At 55.2% G+C, this 26247-nt stretch overlaps 4 protein-coding genes across 4 annotated transcripts; 3 read left to right on the top strand and 1 right to left on the bottom strand.

The window, feature by feature from the left end:
• Nucleotides 1-478: 478 nt before the first annotated feature.
• On the top strand, nt 479-1857 carry CCM_02001 (uncharacterized protein; the record flags this gene model as incomplete). The annotated part of the gene is made up of 4 exons (XM_006667155.1): nt 479-616; nt 985-1048; nt 1513-1706; nt 1762-1857. The coding sequence occupies 4 exons, from the start codon at nt 479-481 to the stop codon at nt 1855-1857; spliced, it is 492 nt and encodes a 163-aa protein (XP_006667218.1).
• Nucleotides 1858-16670: 14813 nt separating this feature from the next.
• On the top strand, nt 16671-18764 carry CCM_02002 (uncharacterized protein; the record flags this gene model as incomplete). The annotated part of the gene is made up of 1 exon (XM_006667156.1): nt 16671-18764. The coding sequence occupies one exon, from the start codon at nt 16671-16673 to the stop codon at nt 18762-18764; it is 2094 nt and encodes a 697-aa protein (XP_006667219.1).
• Nucleotides 18765-19105: 341 nt separating this feature from the next.
• CCM_02003 (amidohydrolase family protein) lies at nt 19106-20227 on the bottom strand (the record flags this gene model as incomplete). The annotated part of the gene is made up of 1 exon (XM_006667157.1): nt 19106-20227. One exon carries the CDS (start codon nt 20225-20227, stop codon nt 19106-19108), a length of 1122 nt encoding a protein of 373 aa, XP_006667220.1.
• A 1204-nt stretch (nt 20228-21431) lies between these two features.
• CCM_02004 (ABC multidrug transporter, putative) lies at nt 21432-25966 on the top strand (the record flags this gene model as incomplete). Its single annotated transcript, XM_006667158.1, has 13 exons — nt 21432-21551; nt 21609-21619; nt 21709-21855; nt 21907-21961; nt 22012-22347; nt 22399-22569; nt 22620-22714; nt 22761-23475; nt 23526-23696; nt 23755-25205; nt 25256-25346; nt 25488-25886; nt 25940-25966. 13 exons carry the CDS (start codon nt 21432-21434, stop codon nt 25964-25966), a joined length of 3789 nt encoding a protein of 1262 aa, XP_006667221.1.
• Nucleotides 25967-26247: the final 281 nt, after the last annotated feature.

Genomic DNA, 26247 nt, shown 5'->3' on the forward strand with positions numbered 1-26247 from the left:
TAGTTAGAAACCTATCCCAGGAATGGCCGTGGGAGACATTGTCGGAACCTGATACCGCTCAGTCACCATCTTCAACGCCGCCGGCGCCGGCGCACGTCCTTGAAATTCGCCGACAATGTTCCTTTCCATCAACACACCAACAGAATACATACATACCTCGTCGCTCAACTCAGTACCGTTGAATTACTCGGGCCATTTCGCGCCCCGGACCCGGACCGGCCGGCCATCTTGCCTCCTCTCAGCGTTACATCCATCCCCCTCCCCCCCCATGGCGCGCCACCCAAAAACAACGCAACAACGCACAGCTTTTTCTTCCTTTTGCTCTTTTGCGGCGCAGCCCGCCCCCCATCCCAACCGAATGACCCCCTCCTTTCGAGGTGGGCTTGCCGCACGGGAAGGCTAATGTACCTCTATGCACACTTGCGGAACCTCCCTCTCCGTTGGCTGTTTCTCTCTCGCGCTCTCTCTCTCTCTCTCCATGTACCTCTTTGCCTTTGCCTCGCTCCCTCTTCTCCTCGTTGTCGTCGACTTCCTTTTCTCTGCCGTCCCGGTCAGTGCTGGTGAGCCCTTTTCGCAGATATCCACCACCGAGGCGGCCGATCCTATTCTCCAACAAGTTAGCCAAACACCGACCCTGTTTAGCTTCCCTGAATAACTAGCATCCCAAGTGCTTATACAAAGTACATGGACGCAACATGCACACTGTCCGTACGAACGAGACCCCCCACCTGCTGCTGCTGCCCATCTCGCCATCTTGAAAGATGCACCGCGCATGTCTTCCTTTTTCCATTGCGTTACTGTAATCCGTGCGAATTACAGATTTCCCCCCTGACACAAAAGGAAACCTTGCGGCGCACGCACCCATGTGCTGCATCCCGTCTTGTTTCCCTCTTGCTCCAGCTGCATTGCATGCACCCACCTCGTCCCTCCGTTTTCCCTTTGGGGGCGAAAAGCCCAACTTCTACAAAGTAACGTTAGTTACAGAGTACATACCAGAAACCAGTTCGCCTCGTCAAGACACACTCGCAACCACTCGCAACTCGTACTGGTAATACCACGCCGCTTAAGCCCTAGTTAGACTGACCAACCCCATTCATTCAACGTGAACCCTGCTACTGGAAACGGAGCGCGCCGTCACTGTCCCTCACGTTCCAGGGCTGAGATGCCGCACAGGAAAAAAGCCCCCGTATCAGTCTCTATTGTACAACTTCGAGTCAGGTATTTGGTGGCACGACACATCAGCCACTGCAACTCCAAGCAAACAAGAGTTTGTTCCATGTAATTTGTACCTGAGACCTTTCTCAGTGCCCAGAGAAATCCCCTTCTCGAAGCGCCCAGCCCCTCCCAATTCCATGAGCCGTCCAAGAAAGCCAAGCCAAAGTATATTGTATATTGGCACCGTTTTCTTGCCCCAACTATGTCCGTACACTTCTGACCGTTTTGCACAATTCCTATTTATGTCTGCCTGCACACCCTCCCGAGCTACATGCATATACCTGCATATACCTGCAGATGTGTCTACAAAACAGCCCATCGGGCTTGGGATGAAGGCCACTAGTTCGACGCACAACCGGGTATGCAAGGGAAAGAGGGGCAGGGCCCCGGGGGAAAGCGCCAGCAGCAACATGACATCCATCCACCTGCGTCTGGCCACACGGGAAAGAGATGGCAGTGCAGCCAGCGACAAGAACATGCTGCAACAGGCGGTGAGGGGCATGCGCCAAGTTGACCAGGGGGGCGTGTCCCGTGTGCTGTCCCCAGTCGCCCAGCCTCAAACAAGCCATTGAGAATATCAAAGACAACCAGACAGACGTACTCCATACAAAGACGGAATATCCGTCCACGAGTCAATCATAAACACGGACAATCTCCCGGGAACAAAAGACAGAAATACAAACAGTTACAGTCATGAAGACACTTCAAAAGGAAGCATATGCAACTTTGACGTAAACTCCGCACTCCGATGGCCCCATAAAGTGGTCCGGCGTGTCACAGTTCACCGATAGCGTGCCGACTTTGATAGGTAGTTCTAGGCTCCTTCTCCGTAAAAAGATCGTCTGTCTTATTAGCGAAAGGAATAATAATAACAGCCTCCGGCCGAGTTGCGAGACTATCTTTACCAACATTAGAACGACGGATATCTTTCCAAGGTAGGTTCTTGCCGCCGTCATGCTTGTAACAAACCACACGCCCTTGACGGCTTGACTAACCTCATCATGTTGCTCGCTGGTCTAGCGGCCGACCGAGGCTGAAGGCGCGACGAGAGAAGACACTATTTCCCTTGTGAAAAAAAAAAGAGGGCATGGGTCGAAAAGCCCTACCCGCACTCACTCCTTGCTATTCTGGGAGGCTGGGGTGCGGAACGTTGATACTGGGACGCAAGGCAGCTGCAGTTCAGACTAGTTACTCGTGCAAGATCGCGCACGATGAGCTTTCACTACCCCAAAAAGAAAGGAAAAGCTGCTCGATGAAGGGAGATCCGGCACAGCTGCGCGCGCATACTTTTGTGCATAAAAGCCACATATAAAGTGGCCCAGCCAGCCAGCGTATCAAGGTAGCACGGAAATCGTTTTTGGTTGAATTACTCCGGCGTATGCAAACTGCACATGTGGCAACCCGCGGAAGCACGCGTGCAGAACCCGTCTCCTGCACAGTTATTATAGACCATGTACAATACGACGGCTCAGTTGGGCTGCCATCTGAAGAACCAGACCTTTCTTGTCGCCCACAGAGTCTCGCGTTGCCGAAAGAAACGGCCTGGTGGAAATACCTTGATAGAAACCTCCACACCACAAGTCCAGATAAGCGTTGTATGTATGTACATCTACGCTGCCTGTTTGCCCGTCTCGTGCTTTGATGCCCTTTTGTCGGGGCATGTGGTTGGGCAAGGGCAGGTGTTCTGTGCGGGGTCGAACATTCCTCCAGCCTCGCTTCCCTTTGGCTTGGACAAGAGCTCGTCGCAGAGCACACGGACGCTAACTATTGTCTGGCGAAGAGCTAGGTCCGGCGGGCTGGCCAGCGCACAACTTTTTCAAGCTACTAATCCCTGCTTCACACAGCCGTCGTTGCACAAGGTTCTGTGGCACGCCCCAGAATGGACAGCAGCACAAGCAATCATTGGAGGATACTGGCCAGCCTGCCGCCTCACTTTACCTGGCATGGCATGGTGAGCAGGGCCAGCAGAGGCTTTGGATCTAACGCATGTACCAGCGTAGGCACAATTTTTTTGTGCGTCTGTAGATCCGCCAGGAAATTGTGCATAAGACATGGCATCGACATCGAGACCTAAATCGTAAGCAGATCCGAGAAATCCTCGCTTCGGCTGCATTAGCATGACTGTTCGTCCATTGCTGAATGATCCCAGTAATAATGCGCTGTCAGTTCATCACGGGCCAAGCCAAGCCTATACCCACGCCCTTGTCATATCAGAATCCTCCAACCCTGTCCGTGACAGCGCGGCGTCACTGCTCGAATCGGTCAGCAGTCGTTCGCTCCTGGAAAGACACTTGAAAAGAAAAAAGACGGCCCAGAAAAGTTGGGCCGAGTGGAGAGCGGCCTGGCCTTTTGCTCATCGGCCTTCGCAGGTCATGGTCCGCCCAGATCTTATCCAATCGAGGTTGAAGTGGTGGACATGGCCCGTGTGCCAGAACGACGTGGTGAACCCTCATTGGACTGCTGCTGGTCAGCTCCCAACCCCCGACCCGAGTGACGCCACTTTGTGGTGGGTGGACAAGGAGCAAGAAGGCGTGAATCCACCACAGCAAGGCTACAAGTGCTGCGGACGAGTATAATTCTTCGTGGCCAAGTGTACGGCGCACCATCTTGATGACTAGTGGTGGCTCCATCGACACCGCTTGGTTGTTTCGCAATCACGTTGGCTTGTAATCCTCTGTTAGCTCGCTCCGTACGATGTGTGTAGTTGGCTTGTGTGGTGAGACGTACCGTGTGGCTTTCTCAAGGCTGGTACGAGCAGGCCAAAAAATACACCAGGCGTTTATAATCAGTCTGTTCCAGTTCGTCTGCGGCAGTGTTCCAACAAGTCCTTGCAAGGACTTTTGTAAAGCCTTTGTGGGCGGCTAGCAAGAGCCCAAAAGACCCTGGTTTAGACGATCGCTGCCAAACCCTGCAGCCACGGGCACCCATCGGCTCTGCAGCCTTCGATGGGGTTGCGGGAAGACTAATGTATGCACGGAAAACGGAGTGCGGGCGAAACCACGACGGCGGCATCCACCGAGAATGCCATCGTTCTTCCCACATGGGCGCCTTCTGCTTACCCCCCATCAGTTCCACAGGCGCGACACACATTGTGTAGCCAGGGATAGCGTGGCAGCAGTCACAGCATCCCCGTCTGCGATACTGGCACAACCAATTGTCGTCGTCGTCTTCTCAGAGATGTCGTCGGCGACAGCCAATTTCAGCCATGGCTCTCATGAAGAACAGTACAGCGATACCTGGGGCTTGAAACGGGAAACATGGTCCAGTCGCTGGAAAATTTAGCATGTACCGCCAGGCCCTCTGAGACCTACATAGCCGCTGCGCGTGTCATGCAAGTGCTCAATCGGCCAATCGACCTTCCGACTAGTTGGCTGCAGGGACTGGCTGCTGTCAAAAAGCAGCTTGCCACATGTTTTTTGTGGCTGTTATCACATCTTGACGTAAATAGTCGACGGCTATGCAACTGTGCAGTTTTGCAGTGAGTACTGGTAGTTATGCATCGGAGGGGCACGATTTATCGTGCATTGCATTGGTCAGGTTCCCGACACAGCATCGGCTTGCAACGGCGCCGGCCGAGTCATGGGTTCATCTTGTCTGGTTGTAACTAACTTCAGCGCACTTCTTGAGCCATTGCGGAATGTTGCCGCTGCAGACCTTGCAGAAATTACAGGCTCGTTGTGATGTTGATAATAACAGAAGTAGGTTGGGAGGCTGGCCCCGAGGTCCACATGGGTCAGCCCAGGCAGATTATGCACAAGATCCGGTGGTGCTCCTCATGATGATGTGCATACGTGGATAGCATCTTATGCCCAGATCGGTCCAGGATATGGCTTGGTTTTGGGGCGTAGCCGACAGGTAAAGGCTGTGTCTGCGTTCAAGGGAGAGGCAAGTGCCGATCGTACAGAGAAAATAAGCGACGTCCATGTTTCAAGGCAACTGGCCGTCGAGCGCAACGGCTTCTGTCGGAGTGCATGGCTGGCTGATGTTGAAGCAAGTAAAATGATAGTATCCACTGCGGCGTTGAGGAGGTGGGGAGAATTAGCAACGTCCAGTCGCATGACGGTTGTGCCATTCGGAAGGCACATGGTGTGGACGAGAGAAAGATGGAAGGATACGAGGCATTGTCCGACACAGGTGCATAGGAAGGATGGGGGCGAAATGAGGGTGGCGTGGAGAAGGCTGCCAGAGTTGCCAGCAGAGTGTCTCGGAAGTGTGCAAAGCGTGGCACATCTTGGCCTGCTGGCCAGGGACTCTAAATGCAGTCTTGGATCAGGGTGGTGTCACGGCAGGCTAGGCGCTTCAGAGTTAAAAGTAACAACCGACAGTGGTTGGTGCTGGATGCTGGCTGGTCTGACAACCATCGGAGTCGGAATCTTGCAGCGGTTGTCAGCATGGCAGGGCTGCCGGTCCCAGCAAGCAAGTTGGGGGCGTTGACCGTGGCCGGGGTGTTAAAGCTCCGGAGTAATTTGTACATGGCGTGGTTATTGGATGCCGCTGGGCTCTTGTTTGATGGCATTGAGCAGAATCGACGAGAGGAGGGCGCACAACGAGGCAGTGGATCAGCAGGAGTGCATGGCTTGATGACGGCAAGCCAGCAACGTGCGAGAGAGCAGCCTCGTACCAATGCTCGAATGGGTATCGCTGAAGAAGCAGGCTCTAGCCAGGTGCGTGGCGTTGGTGCGAGGAGGACTAACTGTTCGTGGTAACTACATAGGTAGGTAAGCAGTTGGCATGGCGCAGGATCGGGTTTGTGGAGACGGTATCGTGGGAGTTTGGCGCGCATCAGGGACGGGGCGCATGCCACCGAGATGGGGTAGATTTTGGCGAGAATTTGGTCGTAATTTGCCCCATGTCGATGACAACGGCATTTACTCGTCGCGACTCGTGGCTGATGCTGAGGTCCGAGGATGACGCCAGCACAGGCCCCAGGGAGACCAACCTGGCCGTGGTTGGGGTTTCCGGACAAGGGCATTTATTGCAGGCTGGGGCGAAGGATGAAGATGGTCAGCAATAGATTGGCGTGGGACGGAGAACAGGGTTTGCGGCTGCCACAGTGCCACCACTGTCTGGCCATGGCGTTGGTGGTGTAATAATAGCTGCTGCACGAGAAGCGTCAGCCGGCCCGAGGCATCGAGTATTGTCATGCGAAGCTATTTCCCTGCCGAATGAACCGATCCTGACAATGTCGGTACACTGAGTAATATCTGGGGCGGGAGGCGCAAACGCGGCATAGCACTGGCATGTATCGTTGGCCATGCAGACGGCCCAAGAGGTTGTCGTACGGGGTAGCATCTGGTCGCGGTGGCTGAAGAAGCGCTCAAGACGGGTATATTTTAGCGGGCCACTTCATGAAGAAGACGGTCGTGTGGAGGAAAGGTGAAATGAAGCACATGATTGATTGATGATGGTGGTGGTGTTTGTGGTGGCTGAAGTTTGACGTATGATGCTGATGGCGTTTGCAAGGGCGCTCTGCTGCACAGCCAGAGCCGATGCCGAAAGGGACAAGGCTGAAAGATGGTAAGGCGTTGAGATGCAACCGCTACGAAAAAGGCTGCGAGATGGAACAGAAGATGGGCTAGAACTCGGGGAGTTGGTATTAGAATGGCTATAGGGTGAGTGCGTGAATGCAAGGCAAGATGAACCTTGGAGGCGAGATGGGAGGAGTGGGCTGGCGCCTACGGAGCTCATGCGTCGGCCAAGGTACCTCGACGAGAGGGCAAGCGGTTTATTGGTTTATTGGTTTATTACGCAAAAATACTAGCACTGATTTTATTCTCGGTCAAGGAAGGACTAGTACTCTGTACACCCATGCCCGATGGGTTGTTCTGTGTTATATTATAACAATCTATTGATAATATCCGTACGTACACGCTAGGTCGGTACCGAGAGAATCTGGCAGGTGAGAGAGATGCTCCCTGTTTGGTGTCAAAGGAGCAAAGGAGGTACCTATGATGTACCTCATCAGCCAGGGTCCACTTGGCCAAGTACTTTGGCGACGGCCGCTGACAGGTTCAACGACCGCTTGAGGGGATATCTCGTCACCCGGTACAAATTACGCTTGGCAGCGACTCAAGAGCACGTATTCGTAGGGTTGTGCAGCTGGGGCAGTTAATATTGCAAATTGCTTCCTCGTGGCGGCTTCTCTGCCCACCTGCCGTGCTGAGACGGTTCAGAGGTCTGTGACGGCAGTGACCGGCTCCATGGCGACTCCGCTTGTGATGGGTTCTGGCGCCTTCATGGCCAGCCACCCAATTGATTGACGACATACCCTATTTGTATTTTATATCATCATCACACTCATCATCTCAATGTCCGTCGACAGCTCTGATTGGTACATGCATAAACAGCCCTGGTGGCACTTCATCTCGCCAGGTGAACCAACGGTTGCATGAGCGGTCTGCACCGATGCTGTGCTTGCTGGGGGGGGGACAGCCCCTCCCCTCCAGATTTGACAAGGCGAGCGAGCCTGCATGAATGCACATTCATGCACAATCGTACGGGGAGGAGGAGAGGAAAGGAGGGGGTAAACACATCGTGGGCGCCGCGCGCGGCGGATGCAGGTCGATCTGGGCTCGGCTCCAGGGGGGGATATTTTTTGGGATCCCAGCCGGCGCTATCGGGCCCGCTAGTCAAGACTCAAGGACGACTCTTTTTTTTTTTGGAAGAGAGGGAAAAAAAAAACGGGCTGGCGCCGGACAGGTGAGACATGTTGGCGAGGCTGGTAGTTCTTTTTTCAAGATGGTCTTTGCTTCAAACAGGCGCCGCCTGACCTCTCTCCCGGTTCATGGTTCGCACACGGGGCAAGTCACGGAAAGGCAGAATTTTCAACCGCGGGCGAAGACGAGCGCGGACGAAAAAAAAAAAAGGAAAAAAAGGAGGTTCATCAGCAGCATGGACCATGGGCACCAAGGGAGCTGAATTGCCGTAACGTTATGATATCCATTCGGCAGTCTGGGCGAGGCGGAGAGTTTGCTCGTCGTCAATGCCGTGGGGTGCTTTTGGGTGCCGAGAAACTGATAGCGAGAGCAAGAAGTGTACGGATAACTACTCATCAGTCTGACTTGGGTATCCGTTTATTACTCCATTCTGGGAAGGAAAAAAAAGATGGCTTTTCCAGTATGCGCTGGCGACTGCGGGCCTCTTCTTCCCGCGTCGCCACACGGCTCCAGCGCCCGCTCCAGCTCCCCCAGCTTTATTCGCCAGAGCTTCACCCCTGCCAGATACAGGGAAGCCCCTTGGAAGTTTGTGGTGTCTTCCGCTGTTGCAAGGATTGTTCCCGTCAGGGACAGGCTTCGCTACAATGTGACCTTGGAGCTAGCCACATCCACCAGCTTTACAAAGAAAGACGTTGCGTCGGCTGTCTGTCGGCTGTGAGAAAGGTTGGGCTTGTAATAAGGTTAGTGAATAGGCGTCCGCAACAAGCTTTCCGTCTAGGTCTCTAGTTGCTCGTCTGTATGTAGCTGATCAACAAGTAAACGACACGGTGTAAAAAAACCTCAGGCTCCATACACGAATTACTGCCTCTTACTAGATTCCGTTCTCGGGCCAAGAAATAGCGATTTGCATCAACGACCCAGAGTTTGGCGGGTATAATAAGTTGGAAACATGGCCCTGGTGAGTTCAAAAAGAAACCAGCAAAAATGCCGGCCGACGTCGAAACACATGGCCAGGGGTCCCGTGCCTGCAGCGGCCAAAGGAACCACCGGCCGGCTCTGCCCGTCCTAACATAGTAGTTAAAATCGGGAAATGCAGACCATGGCATTGCAACGAAAGAAGTGAATCTGGTAGATGGAGCGGCCAGAGAATGAACCCGAAGCCAATTGACTTTGATGATGAATCAATGTGTAATGATTGGAAGAGTTTGAGCTTGACCTGCAGCGTATAACTCTGATCCCCCCGGTCAACTTCAACCCCCAGACGTGTCGACACCATGATATGAACGAGACAACACGCGCCAGTAACGTTGAGCTTTCCAGATACTGACACAGATCTACTCCGTAGCGGCATAGCGGCAGCTTGTGCCCTTGCATATGTATGATCCCAGCATAGTACGATAAGCTTGCTCCGCTCAGAAAAAAAAAAGATGGCAACGCGTCAACAGCTCTCGTTATGGTCCCGAGGAAGCAGCGAGGTGCACTGGAAAATCTCGGAATTTGATAACTACGCGCTCCGGTCAGAGTCGCCCCAACACGCCCCCATTGAGAGCGCGATGACGCCCCCCCTCCACTTGGTCCCTCCACCAGCGGCCAACTAGCTGCCAGGCAAGACAATCGGAGAACCGGTTGACTTGCCAAAACCGACTACTTGACCAAGTTGGCGTCAGAAGAGAAAGCATGGCTTTGTCTGTGCTGACTACGGACACCCACGAAAGAAAGGTGCGGGCAAGGCGCGAACTCGGATTGGTCCCAACATCGGAGCAGGCTGTTTTATGCTTTTTTCTTTCTCTCTCGCTTGTTGGGCGGTGACTGGAGCTTGAGATGCCGATTGGATTAGCGAGACGGGGAGTAATGGAGCAATGGAGCGATGGAGCGTACAATGTTCATCTTGCTATTATGAGCAAGGTATGGTTTGAAGCACATCTGGCACGTCTGGCACGTCGGCTATGGGTCGGTTTACAAGTGAAGATGCGTGCCATGTATGTACATATTACAACGGCGGCAGGACATCGTCGTCTACTCAGTACTCCGTACCTAGGGCCGTTTGGTACAACTGTGGTTGGTATTATTTTAGCGACTGACACGACTTATTACCCACACACTTGATGATGGGGCGAATGGGACTGCCACACACATTTATTCCACAATCAAGGCATAAATACACACACATGCGAGGGCCGATAGCAGCTCCGTTTATTGTTTATTGGAGCCAACTGGCGACGGGGTTGGGTGCGGCACGGCAAATGGTAACTATATAAAAGTGAAAGATGGAGAGGGGGGACGGGAGACAGGAACAGGGTAAAGCCCACAACGTAGGTAGGTACAAAGACAGGTTTGCAGCAAGAGGGCGGCGGACCACGATCTGAATCGCGCAGAGAAGAATAATGAAAGAAAAAAGAGTAAAAAAATCATGGGCAAAAAAATAAAAAATAGACTAGGGGCGGATGGTTGACCGACTGGTGGTTAGCTGAGAAGGTCAGCAGTGGACGTTAACTAGGAGGGGGGACAAGAGGAGAGACAAGGGCATGGGGGGGAGGGGCGTGGGCGGCTGGTGAAAATGTCTCTGCTGGGGAGAGGAAGAAGGAGGAGGCGGGCGGGAACACAGAGTCGGGGCAGGCCATCGCCCGCTAGCATCTGGTGTTACAGGAATACGGTAGAAGGATAAGAAGGAAGATGAGGATGAAAGAAGAGTCTGGTCGAGGGAGAGGTTCGAAAAAAGAAGAGACGACGACTTATACATGAGAATCGATGCATGTCCATTTCGTCTGTCTTGTGTAGTGCAGCCTCAGCAACTGCAACAGCAGCGCAGAACAGACTTGTTCAAGACGGCAAACGACAAGGACAAGGACAACGACAAGAGCAGACACCCCCCTCCATCCATCCTCGGTCCACTCGCCTCCGTGGTCAGGGCTGGCTTACTGGCGGGGAGGACGACCAGATTTAAAATCAGAGCTGGGCGGCGGCCATCTGGCATCTTTTTCCTGTAGGTACGGTGCAGTAGCTTCGGTGGTGAGTGGCTCTCTCTCGCACTCCCGTCCGTCGTTTACCTACAAATACCTAAGTACCTACAACCTACCAGGTAGGTACTAAGTAGCAGCCAACTGCGTGGCTTGGTTGGAGCTTGTGTGGGCAAAAATAGACACCCAGCCTATCGTCTTTTTTACTCCCCTGTATTTTGTCAAAAAAAGACGGTTGAAAAAAATAAAAAAGGAAGAAAACGATGAAGGAGACATCTCATCCGTCGGCCGCCACCGCTCCAACCCAATCTGGGGGGCATGGACCTACCAGGTCCCCTGTACGAAAGGTCCAGCCTTTGTACACTAACCAGACTCCTTTTCGCCAGCACATCTTGTACAAAACTTGCTCGTCTTTTTTTTTTTTATCCAGCAATCAATTGCCCCCCCCTCCCCAGACCACGCCCCCCAGAGACCAGAGCAGAGAGCCGCCTCAGGCTCGTCGTCTCGGTGGCCCAACTCTCGCCCGTACTTATTACTGCGTCGTTCCAGTAACAGGTAGCTACTGAGTCAACGCTGTAAAATAAAATAAGAAAGAATCATGTTCAAAAAGAGAGGAATAAATACAAGTCAGTCGCATACTCGAAATTGACACTCCAGAACAAACGCCTCTCTTGCTGGGGACAAACGGACAAGACTCCCACGGCTGGTTAGCCCATCTTTTGCTCTGGTGATACACCCCCTCCTCTTCCCCCCCAAAAACCACCCCCATGGACAACCCCCCCCCCCCACGCCGGCGGCCAAGTTGACCGGCCTCGCTCTCACACGCTCTCTCTCTCTCTCACCACACGCCCGAAAAAACAAAACCATCCCCGGCCCAAAGCTCGACCTCTTGTAGGGCCTCCTCCTCTCTCTCTTCCTCGCAACTCCTCCTCTTCCTTCCCCGTCTCTAGACATTGTCCGACTTGCTCTTCATAAGCATCTTTTCCTCACTCCCTTTTTTTTTTCATTTTCCTTTTCAACTTTCTCCTCATCTCATCTTTCCCTATCCTCCATCGCCCCCCCCCCGGTTCACCCCTCGAACATCTCAAACCACCCGCTATTACCGACCTCTCCATTTTTCCCAATTCTCAGACTTTTGTTTCGAGACGGCAGGAAGAAGGACCCTCAAAAGGAAAGAAAGAAAGAAAGAAAAAGGAAAAAAAAGGTATGGCTTCTAGTTTTTTTTTCTTGCCTGTGCTTGCTTTTACTCCACTGGTCCCTGTCTCAATCAATCCTCGCCATCTTGCATGTTGGTTGATGCGCCGCGCCGTCGTCCTCAGCGCGCGCGCGCCTTCTTCTCCGCCTCGTCCTCCACCAGCGCACCACAGCTCTGGGAAACCATTCATGCTTGCTTGCTACCTATGCCCTTACCGCGCCCAGCCTTCTTCCAATTGCATTATATTCCCCCGGCCGCTCTCCCGCCGTTTGCTTCTACATTGTCTCCTCCTTTCTTCTTTCCATGCGACTCTGCTTCCTCCCGCCTTGTCAACCTTGCAGCTAACCGCATTGCATTGCAGCTGTCGGCGCTACTGTTCTTCTGCCAGTAACCTCCCCGCCACAACGTCTAGACGTTCAAACGCCCGCTTCACCTCGTCGCCGTTTGCAATTCTTGTTGCGCGCCTACTTCTCTCAACCTCTCCCGCTCCGCCTTGCCTTCCCGCCTTGTGCCAAACGATTCTTTCCGTCGTCAAAGACCAATCCGACATCACCGCCTCTCTGGCGCACCATCATCGACCGCTTCCACCCTCTCCAGCCTCCCCTCGCCGCATATATACCTACTTGTCTTGCCTCTCGACACCTGCGCCTGGCTTCTAGGAGAAATCACTTCTCCATCCTGGAATGTGTCACGATTAAGACGATTTGTACTTCATGCCCCTTTACGATTAGCACGTCTTTTCCTCGACCGCCGTCGCATAGGCCTGCTCATTTTTGCACCCATCTTGCTGCCAGCGTTTCTTCCCTCTTACAACATCCCTCGACTTCCACCGTCTTGTCGTCCTCTCTCGCCCTAGGCCCGACCTTGCCTTGTCCACCGGCATAGCTACTCTGAAACCAGCCAGAGTTGTACTACAATTCGCCCCCCCCCCCTTCTCTCGCATCGTTCTCGTTGCTACAAGAGTATTTATGAGCCTTGACAGATTACCGTCATTCGCTCTGCCTCCTCCCGGACAGGCCCATTCTTCCGGCACTTCGTCCCCGCGTTTGAGCTCGATTGCCTCTCACAACGGCTCCCAATCCTCCTTTACCTCGGCCGCCTCCTCCAACGGTCCCAAGACGCCTTCGCCTACTCTGCCGCTCAACGCTATCACAGGCCCACCCACCAACATTGTCCGCTACGACGCCATGAATCATCCACCCGATATGTACTATACCCAGCACATCTCAGCTGGCCAGCCGCCTCCTCCTCAGACTGTCACCTCGGGCGCAATGGGCCATTATCACCAGCAGCCACCTCCTATGCTCCAGTCCACCCACGGCCAGTACTCCAATGCCGCGCCCTACCAGTACGGCTACGGCAACGGCCTCACCTCGCCGTCCGCCCCGCAACCCGTTTCCAACGGCATGGCTGCCCCGCAAAACGTTCTGCCCTTGCCCGGTGGCGTCCCCAGCCAAAACTCGTTGCAACAACCCTACGCACACTTTGACAACACTGGCCAGCAGCCCCCGCCTGGCATGAAGCCTCGCGTAACGGCTACCCTCTGGGAGGACGAAGGAAGTCTCTGTTTCCAGGTCGAGGCCCGCGGTATCTGCGTTGCCCGACGAGAAGGTACGTTCCTTTGCCCGTTGCTGAATATTCGTCGACGTACCTCGCGCCGTGCTTTGAATTCCAATTGCTCACCTCGTACTAGATAACCACATGATTAATGGCACAAAACTGTTAAACGTCGCTGGTATGACCCGTGGCCGTCGTGACGGAATTCTTAAGAGCGAAAAGATCCGCCATGTCGTAAAAATAGGCCCCATGCACCTCAAAGGAGTCTGGTATGTGCATTGATTCACAAATGAGACACTGCATCGTAAAAAAACTAAGACACGATAGGATTCCCTATGAGCGGGCTCTCGAGTTTGCCAACAAGGAAAAGATTACCGAGCTTCTTTATCCTCTGTTTGTACACAACATTGGCTCTCTACTTTACCATCCCACGAATCAGAGCCGCACCAACCAGGTCATGGCCGCCGCCGACCGCCGCAAGCAAGATCAGGGCCAGCATATGCGCACACCGTCTAGCCACGGCCTTCCCTCCATTCACCACCAGCAGCAGTCCGCCATGGCCCAGGTGCCCGGTCCCCAGACCTTGCCCTCTCACAGCTCGCTAGCACGCCCGGGCCTAGAACGCGCTCACACCTTCCCTACGCCCCCGACCAGTGCTTCCAGCGTCATCAACGGGATGGGTGGCTCTGAAGGCTTCAACTGGCAGGGCCAGGGCATCAACGGCCAGCAGCAGACCTCGACACCGCCCGGCACATCGCTCCAATCTCTCCAGTCGTATCCCTCCAGCGCACACGGCGGCTATGAAAGCCGCCAGATGTATAATGCTCCCTCGTCGCAGCAGTCGCCTTACCAGAGCGCTGGTAACTCTTCTCAGGACCGTCTGTACGGTCAGGCTGGTTCGTACCCCAAGAATGACATGGCTCCACCATTACGTCGACCAGCCACGGGCACCCTTGCTGACCATTCCGAAGCCAAACCCAACGGTGTCATTGCCTCTGACCAGGCTGCTCCCCAGCAACCTGGCGATGAGGAAGGTGAACACGAGCAGGATCCCGAGTACACCCACGACAGTGGCTCATACGACCCTGCCCGCACCTCGTACAACTATTCCGCCGCCCCTGGCGGCCTACCCAGTGACAGCAGCAACATGCCTCCTGATGTGACAGGCTCCCCTAACCATCCTCCCGCCTCTGGTCGTGCCACGCCTAGAACTGCCGCGCAACCCCAGTCGTATTACCAGCACACTGGCTACAACACGCCCCCTCGCGTGCAGCAGTCAAGTAGCCTCTACAACGTCATGAGCAATGACCGTCCCGCCACCAACGGTGCTGCTACACTCGAAGTCTATGCCCCTTCGGGCGAGTTGCCAGGCTCTATGACGAATGGCTACGCTCCTCGTGCCCCCGCTATCAACGGTGTCAGCGCTGGTGTGAAGCGCGGCCGCGACGACGACGAAGGCGCCAACAATGTTGGCGCCATGGACCTGAAGCGCCGCAAGACTATGATGGAGACGAGTGTCCCGGCTCCTGTCTACGACGCCATGAACCAATCCGCCTCTGCCGTCGGGGCTCCTCCCCGACGATAAGCATACATGACTTGCATGTCACGACGACTGCCTCCTGCACGTCACGATGACTGCCCTAATGATTGCTCCGCCCACACTTGCCAGACGAAATGCTTTCCATGCACATAGCAAATCGTACTGCAACTGGGCACCCCGTTCACTCTGTTCATTTTCATCACTTGTCAAAATTCTTCGCTTCTTTATTCTATTTTTTCTAGTCACCTCTGCGTCATTCCAGCGCAAGGCTAGCGGCTTGAACTTTTGTCGATCCCTGCAACAAGCAATGCGCGACGAGTTACGAATTCTTACGAATTGTTACCACTTATTCAGTCAACTTCTTTCCACAGCTGCGCAGCGTCTTGACGAGTCACGCCTCACCATCTCGATTGACATTGGCTTGATCAAAAAAAGCCTTGGCGCCGGGACAATTTTTTCTTAAGTTTGTGGTTCTTCAGACCCAGATGTGTCGATGCGTTTGCCTTCCTCTGCCTATACTGCCTGTTACGCTCCCCAGGCAGAAGCACGAGGAAAGTGAGATGATTCCGGCGTCTGGGAGAAGAAGCTGGAGAACCCAATTTGAAAAACTACAAACGCCTCTTCTCACATATACAAATGAGGCGGAAAAATGATCTTTGTTTCTCTATTCTAGAATGCCTTTTGGTTGGGAAGAGTTGGAAAAACAGGGCATTTTTAATTGGAAATGGAAGAGACACCGGCTACAAAATACACAGCCGGTGATGACTTTATGAACTGTTTATTTTTCATTCATATTTCTTTCATGGCATTCTATTACTTGACCTTTTTCTCTAAGCAAGTCACCGCTTTTTGGTGTTTGCCCCCTCCTTTCTTTGTTGGACATGTTGCGTGGTTTGTTCACGACTTATGAAATGACAATAAAAGCTATTGTGAATTTAGACTCTATTGCCTTTTGATCTGATCTTGTGACTGTACAGACCCACGACGGGCGTAGCCATAATACTTTTTGGACGGTCTTGCGACTGCAAACGGTTCTTTATCCATGTGAATGTACAGACGCTGGACTGAACATCCGCCTGCATGATGTGTCTTGCACCCACAATGCAGGGCCTCTCTACATCGTCGCTCAAAAGTGGCTTGTATCTTGCCTTGAGTTTCATCCAAAACATGCAAACATGCACAGAAAGGACACGATGTGCAGCAGTGCAATGTACGTGTAAGTCGTCACGTGTAGCGGTTCTGGTGGAGTGGTTGCTGGGCCAACACCACCTATCCACAATCGCTCCTTGGTATGGGTTCCAACAACGGACAACGCAACATGGAGATGAGATGTATTTTGGATGAAACGAAACTTTCCTTCTGCATTGAAACAAAACACGTTCACAACAGACCACATATCTTTTCTTGTGTGAGCGAGTGAATGCCTACCGCGTAAACTTTCTTCTCTTTTATGCATATAGCCCTACAAAACAAAATCGACAAATCACATCAGAGTGAACAAACTACACCGACGCTGCAAACGAAGCCGAGAACCTACAAAACAAAACAACATGAATCCGCTGTCACCAGCCCACGACGCTGCACTCAACTGCTCGCCAAGCTTCCGCCGCTACGACAACGACTACGAGGTCTCCAAGTATACCGTCCGCGGCGCCATAACAATACACGAGAACCAAGATCACGACGACGACGGGGACACCATGTCCTCGCCGCTCCTCAGCAACACCAGCGCCCTGACGACCGGCACCTCCCGGAGTCACTCCTCGCAGCCCAACAGCACCATTGGCACCGCCCCGGCGTCGCTGTCGCCGGCTAAAAACCGCCGCCACAGCCGCGTCATCTCGGGCACGGAGCTGTCGCCGCTCAAGATCCTCGGCCGTAAGCGCAGCAGCGAGGAGAACCACGACAGCGGTAGTGGAATGGGGCCGCCGCCGACGCGGAATGCTAGAAAGATTTCGTCACCAGAGAAGCGGTTCCCGGTTAAGATTGGAGGGGGTGGAGAGGATGGCGTACGGGAGCGGCAGGTCAGCCTCGAGGAGGCGATGAGGACAAATAACCACTTGCGGCGCGCGATTGACATTTTTGAGGATGACGAGGAGGACACCCCGGCGGCGGACGGTGACGATGACGACGAAGCGGGCGCCTTCAACCCGGACGATACCATGACCAGCACGTTTAGCACTTTTTCCGTGACCGCCCCTACGCTCACGAGCTACGCCAACTGGCGCGGGAAGCAGAGTCCCGCCAAGCTCGCTGCCCTAGCTGAGGTGTCATCGTCGCGGTCGACCACCCGGGACGAGAGCGGCAGCACGACGAACCTTATGGACTTTACCGACTCGCTACGACACCCACGCCGCTCCCCAGAGAAGAAACTGCCATCGTCCAATACACTACCCAACCTGACCGCCACCGCCACCCCTAGAGCGGGCGGTGCCGGAACGATGCTCATTGACTTTGACATTCCCCCGCTGCCGACACCACGCAGCGTGCCGTCGATTTCCTCACGCGAGCTCGAGTCGCTCAAATCTGGCTTCCTGTCCGAGATTTCCTCGCTCAAGGCGTCGCTGAGCGGCAAGGCGGCCGAGGTGCAGTCGCTCAAGACGGCCGTGGGCGACGCCGAGGCGCGTGTCGGCGCGTCCATGGAGAAGCTCCGCGAGGAGGCGGCGCTGCGGGAGCAGGTAGCGGCTGAAAAGGACGACTGGGCGCGCCGCGGGCGGGACATGGAGCGCATGCTGCAACAGCTCCAAGAGGAGCTACGCAATGGGCAGCGTGACCGCGAGGAAGCGGACCGCAAGCTCGAAGAGAGCGAGAAGCGCCGCGAGGCGGCTGAGATTTTGCACCAAGAGGCAGAAAGCAAGATTGCCGGCCTGCGCGCGGGACGGGACGCGGAGGGAGGAAGGAAAGTGGCGCCGTCCCCACAGCAGACGAACAAAGAGGTCGAGATGGCGGTGGAGCGTGTTGCTCGTGAGCTGCACACGCTATATAAGAGCAAGCACGAGACCAAGGTGACGGCGCTCAAGAAGTCGTACGAAGCACGCTGGGAGAAAAAGACCAAGGAGCTGGAGCGCCGCGTACAGGAGCTCCGCAAAGAGAATGCGGACCTGCAATCAGGCCGCCCTGATCCTGACGACACACTGCTCGTGGCCGCGCAGGCCAACGCCGAAGCCGACAAGGAGCAGGCGAGCCGCGACCGCGCCGCCATTCGCGAGCTCCACGCTACCGTGCAGCGCCTCGAAGCTGTGGTGGCCTCGGTCCAAGGGGACAACCAGGACCTCCGCGGGCTACTTGAAAAGGAACGCGTGGAAAAGGGCGAGCTCGTGCAGCTGGCGGAAGAAATGATGTCGATGCAGAGTGTGGGCGGCGGCGCAGGAGGTAAAACGTCTCCCGCCACAGCGAGGTCCATGATGCCGGAACCGAGCAAGACACCGGCAGCCAAGAGACCCATCTCGATGCCGCCGCCGCCGCCACCGACAACGCCGGGAGGTAGGAGGGGCAGTGTCGGGAAAGCGTCGGGACTGAGGGCGCCCGGGTCGGCGTATAGAAGCGGCGCGGGAGGAGCCGGAGGGCTGCGGATGCCGGGCTCGCGCAGTGGAATATTGAGCTCGATTGAAAAGATGGGCAGCCATCGTGGTCGCGGCCAGTGAATGTTTGCGAAGGAGGTTTGCTGTGGATTTGGGAAAAGGGTCATGAAGTTACGAGGATAGACTTGACAGTCGTGAGATGCTGTTATGACTGGATGGATGGTTGCATGAGAGCGTGCGTTTGTTGGACTATTGTTTACATGTGGATGATGACTGGCGTTGATACCATTGTTATCTTTGATTTTTGAAACCGTAATGATGACGAATCTCTGCTTTTTCCATTTTGCAATTAAAGGAAAGCTGGAAATTGACTGTTGAACCTTTTTATCAGCTGTAAAGCAACATGTCGTAAGCTTGCACCTCAATTGGCTGCAGAATATGTTATAACCCTTGATCAATGAGCCCTACAAACCATACGCCTCCTTGGCCGTCCCGCCATAAATCATGGCGCGCTCGTCGTCATCCAGCGACGCCATCCAGCACATTTTATCCACCACCTCCTTCCAGCGGGGCCAGCCCTCGTGGCCGTCGGGCAGGCCAACGGTGCAGACGGGCCAGTCGCTGCCAAACATGATGCGGCGGGCACCAAAGGTGGCGAGGACGACGCCGAGCCAGCCAAAGGTGGACTGGAAGATGTGGGCGGCGTCCTGGGCGCGCAGGGCGGCGGGCATCTCGGCGAAGCCGCCAGACAGCTTCATGTAGACTTGGGGCACCTTGCCGAGGGCGTAGATGGTGGTGCGCCAGGCGAGGAAGCCGGCGTCGGTGGTGAGGTTGTAGATGGAAAAGTCAGGCTTGCAGAGGTGGTCTGTCTTGGTCAGCGGGGTTGAAGACGTTGTAGCGAAGAAAAAAAGAAAAAAGGAAGGCAACCTACTAATCACCAGCTTGACCTTTTCATTCTCGGGCACGCCGTCATGCACGCGGTCAACGAGCTCAATCAGCTCATCCATCTGCTTCCGTCCCCGACGATGCTGGTCCACACCTATCTCAAACACAAAGCCGCGACGGCCGAGCAGCTTCAAGGCGTCGATAAAGTCCTGCTCCAGCATGGTGCCGTGCGGCTTGTCCTGCAGCAGGTAGCGGAACCCCCTGACCTTGGGCCACGCATCGCCGGCCTCGTCCTGGACCCTGGCCAGATAGCGCTCCAGCACGGCCGGGCCGCTGGGGATGGGGGCCCAGGGCACGACGGCCAGGCAGAGCTTCGCGTCGTCGGCCGTGTGGCCCTCGCCGTCTTTTGGCTCGCCGAGCGCTATGCGGCGCAGCCAGCGGACCTCTTGTAGGGGCGCCTCCCAGCCGGAGCCGTCGGCGGCGCCAGAGGCCAGGTCGTGCTTGCGGTCCGTCTCGACAAAGATGAAGCCCAGCAGGGACGGGGCGCTCGCGGCAGCCGCCTTGTACTGCTCGAGGGAGTGCTGGCCGTATAGTGGGTGCTCCGGGTCGGCCCAGGAGAGGGAGTCGAGCTCCGAGGACGGGTAGAGGTGGATGTGGGCGTCGATGATGGGGAGGACGAGCTGCTCGTCTGAGGCGGCCATGGTGGGTGGTGGTGTTGGGTATCAAGGGTATCAAGGGGCGTTGGTATCGGTGCGTGCTACAATTCTTGACTGGCCGGGGATAAAGCGGATGAATTCCGTGTCAAGATGAGGTTGAGCGAACAAGAGAAAGTGAGAAGCCGTAGGAAAGTCGGCAAGTGGCTTTTGGATCGAGGTCAAGGACGAGGAAAGAAAGAAGGAGCTGATGAAGATGAAGCTACCCCGCCATCGCTTTCGGGGAGCTCTCCACTATTTCATGTAGCGGTGGCGAGCGGCCGACGGTTGTGCTCCTCTCCATTGTTTGTGGGAATAATGGCGAGATGAGAGGAATTGTTGACTGTTTCTCCATGGTTGGATATTTATGCATTCCACCTACTCTCCTGTGAACCTAATTCAATGGGCGTGTCGTCACGATTGTTTACGCTACCAACGGCGGCCAAAACCCTGGCCCACAGCGGGCGAACGGGCACAGCGGGGGGACCATCGTAATAGTCGGGAAGTCGGGTATTAAAGAGGGCTGGCTGGAAATAATTGTCCCGCGCTGACCTCGCACAAACGTGTCACCAAGGGCACGATGCGATGCACGACTTTGGTTGTTAACGAGTACTGTCAACGCTCGACATTGATGAAATCCCATTGGTGCAGACATGGGTGGTGGTGCCGCCAAGCTGAACAAATGGCGTAGCTCGTGGCCACAGGAATGACTCAACATCAACGCCTTTGGTTCTTCTGTGCAGACACGGTTGCATCGTCAAGCTGAAACCCTGCAAGAGCTGGACGGGCAAGTCGCAAAGCCCAGACACGGCTGCTTCTCGCATCGTCACAGGGCCAGCCGGATCCTTCCAATTAGCGGCACACACACCATCCAGTGCTGACAATTTAACCTTTGACGCCAATCGGCGCCGTGCCAATTTGGATGCCTAGAAGACCGGGGGATACTAGGCATCCTCCAGCGGCCTCCTTGATCCAAAAAAGTCTCCGCTAGCAGCCTACCGTATTGCTCGCATCAATTTGAGTGGGCTTTGCCCAGGCCCGTTGACGTTTTGGCGCAGCATTCCTGCCCTACCCAGCCCTGCTGACGCCTACCTTCGGGGCCCTCGAGGCGGCCGGGAGTCCGTCGACGACCTGGTTGATCATACATAAGAGAGCCGCGCGAAACTGCAGAACTGTCTGGCGATGGGAATCGACCATCTCGACGCGGGCGACCATGACGCAAAGCTCCGACAAGAAAGGCGGCTCAACGCCAGATGAGAAGAACAAGGACGAGAAAAATGACGTGACGAGTCAATTGCGCCCTCAACGCGAGGCAACGTTCAACGATTACCTGGTACGCTTCATGTTGTAGTGCAGATGTCTGTTCCATCTAAATTCGTGTGTCCCCCAGAGAGTCTTCAAGTATGCCACCAAATGGGATTTCGTTGCATACGCACTTGGTTCTCTCGCCTCCATCGGGGCTGGCGTCACGCTGCCACTACTCAATGTAGTTTTTGGTATTCTTCCTCGACAATCCTGACCGGCACCGACATTGACCTCTACTTCACACTAGGCCGCTTCACCAGCCAGTTTACCGACTTTGCGGGCTCTGGCACTCTCTCCCCTGAAGCTTTCAAGTCGACGCTGCAAAAACTATCGTAGGACCATCTCCTTGAACCACTGGACGCTACTCTGACCAGCTGTACCAGGCTCTACATGCTTGGCCTCTTCCTTGGACGGCTGTTTCTCAACTATATCAACAAAGTACACATCTGTTCTCCCATGGACACTACTCAATCTCTGACGCGCAACAGTTTGCCTTTCGCATGATTGGAATCCGAATCTCCTCCGCCATCCGTCTTCATTTTCTGCAGGCCCTCTTCGCTCAGAGCATCCACGTCTTTGACTCGATGCCCCCCGGCTTCGCCACCAACACAATCACCACCACGAGCAACACGCTCCAGCTCGGCATCTCCGAGAAGCTCGGCACCTTTATCGAGTTCAACGCCACCATCGTGGCCGCCATCGTGGTGGCTTTCATCTACAGCTGGCGCCTGACGCTCGTCACCATGTCGGCCCTCGTCTTCATCACGCTCACCATTGGCGTTTTGCTACCACTCATTGTCAAGGGCCAAGGCCGCACAAGCAAGGTAAGAAATTGGCCGCGACGGAAATGGATGTAGACTAATACCTCCTTTTAGCTGGAAGCTCAATCCAATGCCATTGCGAGTGAAACGTTGGGCAGTATTCGTATCATCATGGCCTGCGGAGCCGAGATGCGCATCGCCAACAAGTACGCCGCTATCATTGAAGAATGCCGAAAGAATGCGCAGCGTACTAGTCCGTTAATTGCGCTGCAGTTCGGTCTCGTTGTATGTCTTCTCTACAACTACCGTCCCGCCAGTGTCTAACATATTTGTAGTTCTTTGGTGTGTTTGCAGCTTTTAGCTTGGCCTTCTGGTATGGCTCGAAATCCTTCCTGGAAGGCACCCTGACAGACGTCGGCACTATCATCATGTAAGCACGTCCCAAAGCCACGCCCTTTATCTACTGACCTTGGCAGCGTTCTATTTTCCGTCATGATGATTCTCTTCTCCCTGGAGCGCACGTCCACCCCTCTTCTCGCCGTCAGCAAAGCAACCGTCGCCGCCTGCCAATTCTTCACCGTCATTGACGCTCCACGCCCTGTACCTGGCCACCTCGTCGCCCCCGACGTTAGCGCAGACCAGGACATTATTCTGGAAGACGTCACCTTTGCGTATCCGAGCCGCCCCCACGTCAAGGTTCTGGACAACCTAAGCCTTTGCTTCGAGTCGGGCAAGACGACGGCCATTGTTGGCCCTTCTGGCTCGGGAAAGAGCACCATTGTTGGCCTAATTGAGCGCTGGTATTCGTTGAAAGAGCAGTACGTCGTCGCAAAGGCGATTGAAAAAAAGAAGAAGAAAAAGAACGACAGTGACGATGAGGAGCCCACGGAAGAGGAGGCCGCTGCCGCCCAAGCCGAGTTGGATGCGCAGTCTGGACCTCCCGTTGCCCTGTCAGGCAGAGTCACCACATGTGGCCACTCCATCGACGACATCAACGTCAAATGGTGGCGTTCACAGATTGGTCTCGTTCAACAGGAGCCGTTTCTGTTCAACGAGTCCATATACGTCAACGTGAGCAATGGCCTAGTCGGTACACAATGGGAAGACGAGCCAGAGGACAAGAAACGCGAGATGGTCAAAGCCGCCTGCAAGGAGGCCTTTGCCGACGAATTCATCGATAAACTACCCAAGGTTTGTTGTACACCCTTTCTCCTACTCCATTTGACTGATCATGCCACTAGGGCTACGACACCACCGTCGGCGACGGCGGCGCCAAGCTCTCCGGCGGCCAGCGGCAGCGCATCGCCATTGCGCGCTCCATTGTGCGCCAGCCCAAGATTCTCATCTTTGACGAGGCCACGAGCGCAATTGACGTGCGCGGCGAAAAGATTGTGCAGGCAGCCCTCGACCGCGTCGCACGGAACCGCACCACAATCACCATTGCCCACCGGCTTTCTACCATTCAAAAAGGCCGACACCATTGTCGTCCTGAAGCAGGGCCGCGTCGTCGAGACGGGCACGCACGAGAGCCTCCTGGCGCGAGATGGAGGCGTGTACGCGGCTTTGGTCCGCGCACAATCCATCTCTCTTGGCGACGCCACCGACGCGGACGACGGAGTTCTGCCAGAGGAGGCGGATGCCGCGGAGCTAGCACCAGAGAAGAGCAAGACCAGAGAATCAGCCCAAGGGGTTCCCGTCGGCACGGCCGCCACCGACAAGAACCGCGGCTTCTTTGACAGCTTCGGTCGCCTCTTCTACGAGACGCGCAGCCACTGGCCCATGATGATACTCATGCTGCTGGCCGCCGCCTGCGCCGGCGCCGCCATCCCGATCCAAGCGTGGCTCTTTGCCAAGGTCATTGTCATCTTTGGCTACGCCGCTACCGAACCCGCGCGCTTCCGCCGCGACAGCAACCTGTACGCGCTCATGTGGCTGGTCCTTGCCCTCGGCGTCGGCATCGCCTACACGTGCACCTTTTTCCTCGCCACGCGCACCGCCAACGTCATCCGCGCCAAGTACCAGCGCGAATACTTTGTGTCGATGCTCCATCAGAAGCCAGAGTTCTTTGACGACGACGACCACGCGCAGGGCACCATGACGGCGCGCGCCGCGGGTGATCCGCAGAAGCTGGAAGAGCTCATGGGCGCCAACATGGCGAGCGTGTACATTGGCCTCTTTACGCTTCTCGGCTCCCTGACCATTGCCTTTTGCTTTGCCTGGAAGCTGGCGATTGTCTCTCTCTGCGTCGTCGTGCCCATCTTACTCGGCTCCACATACTGGCGCTTCCGGTACGAGATCCAGTTTGAAAACATGAACAATGCCGTCTTCACCGAGAGCTCCCAGTTCGCCGCCGAGTCTATCGGCGCGTTTCGCACCGTTGCCTCGCTGACGCTCGAAGACGCCATCTGCGCGCGCTTTGGCGCCCTGTGCCGCGGGCACGTCGTCGCCGCCTACAAGAAAGCGCGCTGGGTCAGCCTGCTGTTCGCCTTTTCCGACAGCGCCACCATGGCCTGCCAGGCGCTCATCTTCTACTACGGCGGCCGCCTGCTGCTGAGCGGCGAGTACAACCTCACTAGCTTCTTCGTGTGCTTCCTGGCGATTATGAATGCGGGCGAGTCTACTGGCCAGGCGCTTAGCTTTGGGCCCAATGCGGCGCAGGTCAAGGATGCGGCGAACCGTATCTTGAGACTGCGCGACTCGCAGAACAAGGACGGTGGTAAAAGGGGCGCAGGAGAGGAGATTTTGGAGAGGAGCCAAGGGGGCGGTGTCAAGATTGAGCTGGAGAATGTGCACTTTCGGTATCCGACGCGCGACACGCCCGTGTTTAGCGGGCTGAGTCTGACTATCGAAAAGGGCCAGTTCGCTGCCTTGGTAGGAGCTTCTGGATGTGGAAAGACGAGCATCATTTCTCTTCTTGAAAGGTGCGCATCACTTTTTGACAGAATAGCAATATGGAGCTCACCGGTCTTAGATTTTACGAACCGAACAAGGGCCGCATTCTCTGCAACGGCGAGGACATTGCCAAGAGCAACGTCTATCAATACCGCGAGAACCTGTCTCTTGTCGCCCAAGAAGCAACCCTTTTCCGAGGCAAGTCCCCGCCTAATCATCATTGACCTCATCTTGAACAACGCCCTTGCTGACCACATTTCTTCTGCTCTCCAGGCACCATTCGCGAAAACATTCTTCTCGGCGTCGACGAGACCACCGTCACCGACGAGCACCTGCACCGCGTCTGCCGCGAGGCCGAGGTGCACGACTTCATCGTCTCGTTGCCCGAGGGCTACAGCACCAACATTGGCTCGCGCGGAGTGACGCTGTCCGGCGGGCAGAAGCAGCGCGTCGCCATTGCGCGCGCGCTCCTCCGCCGCCCGGACGTGCTGCTCCTCGACGAGGCGACGAGCTCGCTCGACTCGGCGAGCGAGAAGCTGGTGCAGGCCGCGTTTGAGCGCGCCGGCCGCGGCCGCACCATGGTCGTCGTGGCCCACCGCCTCGCCACGGTGCAGAATGCCGATGTCATCTTCGTGCTGGGCGAGGGGAGGCTGCTGGAGCAGGGCAGCCACTGGGAGCTGCTGAAGAAGCGTGGCGTGTATTGGCAGATGGTAAGTGCCTCCTGAAAACGTCATGATTATGTGGTTATTAACTGTGAAAATAGTGCCAAAGCCAGGCTCTGGATCGATAGACAAAAGTGTCGTACTACTTGGATCTATATACCCAACACCACTCTTGTGTATATCTCTACTCTCTTGTATTCAATCTACAACGGAACTCAGTACGCCAGCACCAGCATTGAAAGTGCTAGAAAGTACTGAGGCATTTGAAACGTTCTTCTAGTTAGACTATCTGTTAGTATTGGACGTGTAATAACCAACGCGAAACTCACTTCTCATCGTCAAGCTCAATTCATCCACCATTTCGCCCTTCCTTTTACTTTTTCCTTTTTAATTTGTAATTCTCCTAAAC

Source organism: Cordyceps militaris (genome assembly GCF_000225605.1).
Source record: "Cordyceps militaris CM01 unplaced genomic scaffold CCM_S00002, whole genome shotgun sequence".
In the NCBI taxonomy this organism is placed as follows: Eukaryota; Fungi; Ascomycota; class Sordariomycetes; order Hypocreales; family Cordycipitaceae; genus Cordyceps; species Cordyceps militaris.